Source organism: Austrofundulus limnaeus, unplaced genomic scaffold, assembly GCF_001266775.1.
Source record: "Austrofundulus limnaeus strain Quisiro unplaced genomic scaffold, Austrofundulus_limnaeus-1.0 Scaffold270, whole genome shotgun sequence".
Lineage (NCBI taxonomy): Eukaryota > Metazoa > Chordata > Actinopteri > Cyprinodontiformes > Rivulidae > Austrofundulus > Austrofundulus limnaeus.
The window spans coordinates 348,114-356,074 of NW_013952672.1; the positions used below are offsets into that span (position 1 = coordinate 348,114).

General features: G+C 40.8%; 1 protein-coding gene across 1 annotated transcript in view; it reads left to right on the forward strand.

The window, feature by feature from the left end:
• Nucleotides 1–1,189: 1,189 nt before the first annotated feature.
• The window catches only part of nt5c1aa (5'-nucleotidase, cytosolic IAa), a 31,291-nt gene continuing 24,519 nt past the window's right edge, over nt 1,190–7,961 (forward strand). The window contains exon 1 of the mRNA XM_014020882.1: nt 1,190–1,801. Within this exon, the coding sequence (XP_013876336.1) occupies nt 1,646–1,801 (156 nt within the window). The 5' untranslated portion in view covers nt 1,190–1,645. The remainder of the gene's footprint in view (nt 1,802–7,961) is intronic.

Here is a 7,961-nt window from a genome sequence, read left to right on the forward strand (position 1 = left end):
ACTTACTTACTTACTTACCTACTTGCTTACTTACGTACATTGCATTTTACAGATATTTAGAACTATAATTTTGATTACTGAAAATTCATTTTACGATATCTCCAAATTAATAAGAAACAGAGTATTTATTTCATCTAGGCAGATTTTCTATTTAAAATATCTTGAATTAACATTTTGACTAATGATTAATTGTTCAATATATCTTGAAATGTCGTCAGAGTCCACCTCCAAATCTTGTTTTTTTTACATCATTTTTAGCTGTAGCTCCACGTGAATTAAAAAAAAAAAACTGATAATGTATTATCTGTCATTGCAGGAACCCAAATTTCTGCAGGCAGCTGTTTGGACAGCTCAGTCTGGGTTTAGGTGCAGTTTGGTATTTCAGATACCTAAAAATGTAATTTTGACTAGTCATAATTACATTTGATATGTCTTGAATCTGGTGACATCATGGGAGACATCTTGAATTACATTTTGACGTCATTTTTTTAAACTGTCTTGAAATTTTCCTCTGTCTTGCCAGAATGTTAATGCAGATATCTTAAATTACCATTCAGTATAGTCCAAATGTAGTTGTTTCTAGTCAAAACTCATTTTTAGATATCTAGGTGTAATTACAGATAGTCGGACAAAGTCAGTTTTATGCTAAAATGGATTGCCTTACACTTACAGGAATCAAAACAGCTTTATTTTGATAAAACCTACAGTAATTATACATTTATTATATTCGTTTTTCCTGGAAAGCATTTTTTTCTTTTTGTTGAGTTTCAGAAAGTTTCATATAAACTCAGTTTCTGAGAGAAAAATATGTAAGTGTTAGGAAGTTCACTGTAAAAAGTTTTTAAAAACATTTTTATTACCGTTATTAATTATATTATTATTTTCCATCTTCCATGAAAAAAAAAAAGGAAAAAAAATTGTCTGTGGGTTTAATGGCTCATCATTATTGCTATTTTTACAGAGCCTGCTTAAACTTCCCATGAGCCTCTCTGGTAAACTGCACAGTCGACACCGGGACGACGGAGGCGGAGTCAGGCTGGAAAAGGAAGTAGGGCTGTGATTGGTCCATGCTGGGAGGGCGAGGGGAGGGGAGGGGGGGGGCATAGATCTGAAAGGGTGATTGAATGGAACAGAGAGTTACAAGATGGGAAGAGGGGGTGGGGGGCACCGAGAGGGGGGGGAAACGAGAGGGACAGATGGAGCACTGCACAGCCTAAAACATTTGTACACCGGACAAACTGTGAGTGTGTGTGTGTGTGTGTGCAGGCGGCCTGTGACAGGAGGAACTCTGTGTGGGATAATAATTATGAAGCAGTGAGCGTCCCTCGTGCCCTCTGGACTGGATGCTGAGAGCAGTAATCCCAGCGACAGGGAGAACGCCGTGCTCAGAGCGGTCAGCACAAGGAAGAGGAGGAAACTTGTGCTCTTTCGGAGCAGGTGCAAGCCGGTCGTTTTAAGGAGCTGACAATCTGTGAACATGCCCGCTCAGTCCTGATAAATGTTAGAGACGGTATCAGGACATTATTTTTTTATTTTTTTTAAGGTTGACCTTTTTCGTTTACCCCCTCCTAAAAAGAGCTCACAGTGTCTCTATCTGAGGTAGAGGGGGTCTTGGTAGCTCAGGAAGCCCACGCAGACGGACTCTATGGTGAAGATGAGTCTGGACCTTGTACAGGTGATGAGTGGAAAGGTCAAGGAGCTTCAAGTTTCGCCTTCATCCAACGGCAATACCGAAGGATCAAGGGAAGAGAAGGAAGAGTTCGAGCAGAATCAGCTGAGCCCCGCTGCCAAGCCGAAGCCAGTAAGTGTCAGCGACCACCGAGAACTGACCTGACGTCTGTGTGTGGCTTTCATCTGGACTCCTTCTCAACTTTAGCCCAAACTTCCCTCTGTGCTTTCCTCTCTGCTTCCCCGAGGCAGCCCTCTACAGATAGTTTACTGAAAATTTTAGATTACGTGACAGTGGTTAAAAAATCCAATAAACTCATTTCTGTTGAAATGATTATTCTTATTGGATTATGTTCAAATAAATAACATATAATTTGGTTCAGTTACATAACATTAAAATAGCATGCATGCAGTTTGATGCATTAATCATTTTGCATAAGCACTCAAAAAAGCACATCTTTATGACCTCTCAACAACACTCTTCTTAACGTGTGTCTTTTTATCCAAGAGATGGTACAAATCTTGTAAATGTATCTTTTTTTTCACAATCTAACAGTAAATATATCAAACCTTTAAACTAAGAATATGAACACTTTTGGTGTAAAAAAAATAAAAATAAGGTAATTTATGGCAGCAACACGTCTCAAACAAAGTTGTTTCTGACGGTGAAGAATCTTGTTCTCTACAGTCTTTGTGAACGGCTACGAACCAAGGGCACCAGCTGATGGAGATTTTGGAGGGAAATGTGCCCAGTTTTTTTTTTTTTTCTGATGTTGGATTCTAGCTGGTCAACAGTTCTGAGTTTTGATAACTGATTTAGCATCCTTTTGCTGAAATATATAAGGCCTGAAAAGCTGTTACCTGGTGTATACGTATATTTGTTGTTCAAAAATCTGTATGTACTTTTCCCACATTGATGAATCTGTCCCAGGCATGTAAGCTAATGTACTTTCATACTATAAGAGAGGCAGGCATTTATGTGCTCTGATAGAAGGCTGGATGGCCCCTCTCCCTTTAATAGAGGTGGGCGTCTTGATCTAAATAGAGATTGTATCAGTACCAAACTGATAATTGTATCGGATCAATATTAGCATGATAGAATTGATACATTTGTTTAGACTTTTTTTGCTCTACTGACTCTATTTTTCATAAATAACATGTAAATAAAGTCAGTAGAGCAGCGTCTCCAAGTCATTTGCAGTTAGTCATAAGTCAAAACCCTTCTAGTCATACTTGCGTGCAATGAAAGGTTTTTTTTGTTGTTGTGTTGTTGACATTGTTATATTTATTTTAGGATAATTAGAGGATGTTCCCACACAGGGATGGCTGGTCCTGACTATCAAATGATCCACGTTTTCTGTTGAACATTATTTGTAAATTGCTTCACAAGTTTCAGATGCATGTTGTTTGCAGACTGGTGAACCTCTGCCCATCTTTACTTCTGAGAGAACCAGTCCCTAAAAGTCTCTTTTTATACCTTTTATTAGTCTTTCCACTTCCTTTTACAGTGTTTTGTTGTGTCTTCCTGTTCTTTTGAGATGTGTTGCTGCCATCAAACCTCACCAAAACTTATACTTTTTTTCAAAATCTATGCATTTGATATGTTTACTGTGTACACTTGTGAATAAAATATGGGTTTGTGAATTCTTCAGATCATTGTATTTGCTTTTAGTTTACATTTTACATTTGTTTAGGGTTGTAAGTTTTCACTGTTTACATGATTTCAACAAAAATGCTGAAATACCTGTACCATGCCATCAGGCGGTGGGGGCATGTCAAAATTCAGAGAAAAAACATTCTTATTAGGGTTGGGTACCGAAACTTGGTTCTATAATGGCACCGGGGCGAACCTCCATGGTAAGTACACGGACTGAAACACATCTCTAACTTCGGTGCTTTATTTCGGTGCCTCAAAGAAAGCTGTTAATTTGCACCCTCTGGTGTTCACTGTTAACAGTGACAGCCACGGCACACAATCTCCACGGACTCTCTTGTATGCGGTTCGACTCGGCTCGGTCTCGGCCCAATAGCGCCTCTCCAAGCGCGCTCCACAGCTGCGCTGTCTCAGAACCTCCTCTCCGGTGGTTCGGGTAGAAGCGAGTACAGCAGCTTATGATTTTAATGTCAGCAGATTTCTGCCCGTGGATTAACTCTTGGATTTACTGACAGCAAAGTTCCTCCTGGAGAGCTGCTTTTGTTTAGGAATACGAATGTGCGGCGCGATATGATGACATGGTGAAATAAAATTGCCTTTTTGAAAAAGGCAGAATTTGTTAACACTTTCAACCTGGAGAGAGGTGAAGGAGACGAAACTGAGCAGATCATGGGAGGTTTTCAGCATACTGGCCGCACGGTTACACAAGCACTTAGCTAAACAGCACCGTGAAAATAAATAAACAAATAAACGCGAAGTCCGAACGGTAAAACCACAACAGCTTTTTTATTTTATTTTATGATTATTTTTAACACAACAGCTGAAGCCGCTGCGGACGGTCTGCGCATTATCACACCCACTGCATGGAGACACACAGACATTGAGCAGAACCGACCCGACCCAAAGTGAATCCAGTAGAACCGAGTTCTTGGAGGGGGCTGAACAGGTGCTGTTGCAGTCAACAGTTATATATTACATATTATAGTCGAGATGTCGAAAGCAAAATGGTCCAAAGTGTGGAGTCACTTTACAAAATAAGATGCAGAAACTTCCACCTACAGCAAATGCTTTAAGAATATTTGGTGCRAAGACAAATTATTAATGGTTTAAAGTTAATATGTTGGTCAATTTCAAGTTTGACTCAGAAATAATCATTGCTTCATAAAACTCTGTGGGAGTGTGGGAGTTTTATTTATTTATTTTTGAGGTACCGATTTAAATACCGTTTAGGAACCGGAACCATTTTGAAAGTATCGATTTAGCACCGGTATCGAAATAAACCCTTTCAATACCCAACCCTAATTCTTTTTTTTTCTTTTTTTTTTGTGTGTGTCTTACTGTAGCTTCTCTGGCTTTGGGTAAGTTACAGCACAGTTCAACTTGGCTCTCCACGGTTCTAAGGCTTTTCCAAGGATTTGTGGAACCAACCCCCTTTTCAGAGTGTACGTCTCTGTCATTCCAAGTGTACCATGTGGGCCTGAAAATGTGATGTCAGAAGACTGTCGGTTACTGATTGGTTAGGGAGTGGAGTCACTGATTGCATCATAAAAGCTACTCTCATAACAACTTGATCTGCCATTTACAATAACAAAACTACCATGCCCTCCATTGTTGTGTTTCATATCTTTTCTTCTGCTATGTTTAATGGTAGCTGGCAAATGACATAACCACCACCAGCTGGTAAGGTGTGTGGCATCAATTTTCAGAATCTGAGACCACCTAACTTCACGATGAACCAACCCACTACAGCTGTTCCTGAAGTGTAATGGAAAACCACCCAAACCATGCTGAACAGAGTTCAGCCAAATCAAACCATGTTGTAGAGGAGTGGAGTGTAGTGGATAAGGGCCCCTCAGCCAAATTGTACCCTTGCACTTTTGGTCAGCATGTACCAGCAGTTTTTTTAATTAATTAATTAATTAATTAATTAATTAATTAGTTAATTAATTAATTTTTTACTAAATAACGCCACTGATCACTTTCAACCTGTATTTGTCTGCCCAAAAAGGCAACCAACCCAACCTTAATAACCAATAAATATCTCAAGAGATTTAAAAATTCCTTTGAGGAAAACATGTTATCTCTTTTTACGCCAGAGTTTTGGATCATTTTATGATAAGAAACTATTCAGTTGTAGCTGTTTTGCTAAAACTTTGAAAATAACATGCAACTTCACATAAAAACCATAAGCTGTTGCAATCAAATTATGTGTTGTAAGTTGCATTAAATGAAAATGTGTTATTACTCATTCTCTATAAAAGCTAGCCATTTTTGTGTTGGCTAAAGTCAGTTGGCTCTGGCAGCCATCTAGAATCAAAATGGCTCCAAAAATAAAAATTACTCTCTCAAGGTTTTCTTAATATTTATCAAGTGGTTCAAGAGATATTTTGCTAACAAAAAACACAAGATTGATTCTAGCAGTTAATGTTAACATTTTAAACAAAGTGCTTGCAAGGTGTGTGGCACATGGAGTTGTGAAGAATTTGGTGTAGTGTCTCAGTCAGACAGGACATACTGTATTGCATTCAAGAAAGATAAAAAAAATTAATAAAAGGATTCTATTTCCCGTCCGGGTTGTTTCTTCATAGGCATAATTTGCAGAGAGGTTAAGAGGGTTATGACCCCCACAATAATTTGATCCAGTCAAAATAACCCCCTCAATAAAAGGATATCATTTTCTCAATAGAAATTAAGTAGACAGATGCAACTATTTTGTTGTCTTTAGGTAACTTTGACCTGATTATGTGAAATATGTACGTTTTGAGCATAATTGCTAAAAATTACATGCAGGGTTTTAGAGCAGGGGTGCTCAACCAGTTGATCGCGAACGACCGGTAGCTCGTTGGCTGGTTCCCGGTAGCTCACAGAGCGCAACCATCCTCTAACCGCTGAGAGCCGGCTCGTGAGAGCAACAGTTGCGCTCCGGCCCGGGACTCATGTCCGCTCGCTGAGCTCTCCGGCAGAAGCGGTGGAGGCGGGAGGAGTTTACATTCCAGCCTTGAACACGCTCCCTCCGCCCTCCCCTATTGCAAGCCGTTGGGCCATAAATCGGGCGTATATTTACGTGCAAATCCTAACGCGCGGTGCATATATTTACGTGCAGATCCTAACGCGCGGTGACGTAAATAACGTGCGAACGCGTGGTGGCCCCACGCGCGGTGCCGTAAATAACGTGAGAACGCGCGGTGGCGTTACGCGCGAACGCGCGGTGGGTTAGGGTTAGGGTTAGGGTTGGGGTTAGGGTTAGGTTAGAAAACGCCACTGCACATTATTTAACGCCACCGCGCGTTCGCACGTTATTTACGGCACCGCGCGTTAGGGTTTGCACGTAAATAACGCCCGATTTATGACCCCAACGGCTTGCCATACTCCCCAGCGCAGCTGACGAGCCAGCTCGTCTGCTCCGCTCACAGATGTAGTCTTGCGAGTTTTGGGTGCGGTGAAACAGCACTCCGAACACGGTCTCGCGAGACTTTAGGGTCACGTGTTCACAACAAAGCAGCGAGGCGGGAAAAAAATGAACAAAAGACAGCTAACAAGCAAACAAAAACTTATTATTTTCACCTGGAGTGGGAAGAGGACTCATGTAATTCGAGCGCTGCCTTGGCTTGTCCAAAAAGGATAAAGTGGAACTGCATTTCTTTCAAAACAATGCACAAACGCTATGAGATGGATTCCCCCTCCTGAGCCACGGTAAGGCTGCTAATGCAGCCCCGTACCTGCCTCAACACAAAAAAACACTGCAGAAAACATCTTTCAGCGATGACGACTTTATGAAAGATGCGTTTGATGCTGCAGACGTGCTTTTCCATGATTTTAAAAATAAAACTGGCTGCTATGAGACGCGCAGCTGTCCACCAGGATGGATGGATGTGTCCAAATTCGTGTTTCAGTCTGGACTGCTCTGGTGTTGAAAATGAGGTTTTGACTCTACAAAATGACATTGGGATCAAATCCGCGGGGGGTTCGTACGCGGGGGCTTGTGTGCATGCAGGGGGGGTTGCGAGTGCGCTATGATGCAGTTCATTTGGCATCTGAAAATACATTTCCTCAAAGGTATTTTGAATCTGAAAAAAGCTTCACTGAGTGAGAAGTAGTGTTGAGAGCAGCAGACAGTGTAAGTTTCACTTTCACTTTGCTTTGTTACTGCGGAGAGTCTGCAGGAGTCATGGGCGGGGTGTGTGGGGTGGGGAGGTGTGGAAGCCAGGGGCTTTTCTGGTAGCAAAAGACGTTTCTGGTCCCCACCTGTCGTTTTGCTCCTCATGGCTGACAAAAAAATGCTGCAGGATTTCTCAAACATGCATGAATGAGTCAATGCAAGGCTTTGGACATGTTTCTTTATGAGGGTTTAACATTATAACATGATATAAAACTCAAAAAAGTTTATTTTACATGATATGTACCCCTTAATGATCATGAGAAAGTGACCTGGATGGGAAGTGAAACCATTTTTTGAGGTAGTGAATAATTCAGCTACAGTCACATCAAATTTCAGCATGAAATATGTGAAATTATAGTCATTATGTGTCAGTATGTGCTATCTTGAATTTGTTTGACTCCAGATACAAATCAGTTGTGGATGTACATCCAGCTATCTGTTTCTGGGAGTTTCAATGAAACTTGTTCAGTGGTTCATGAC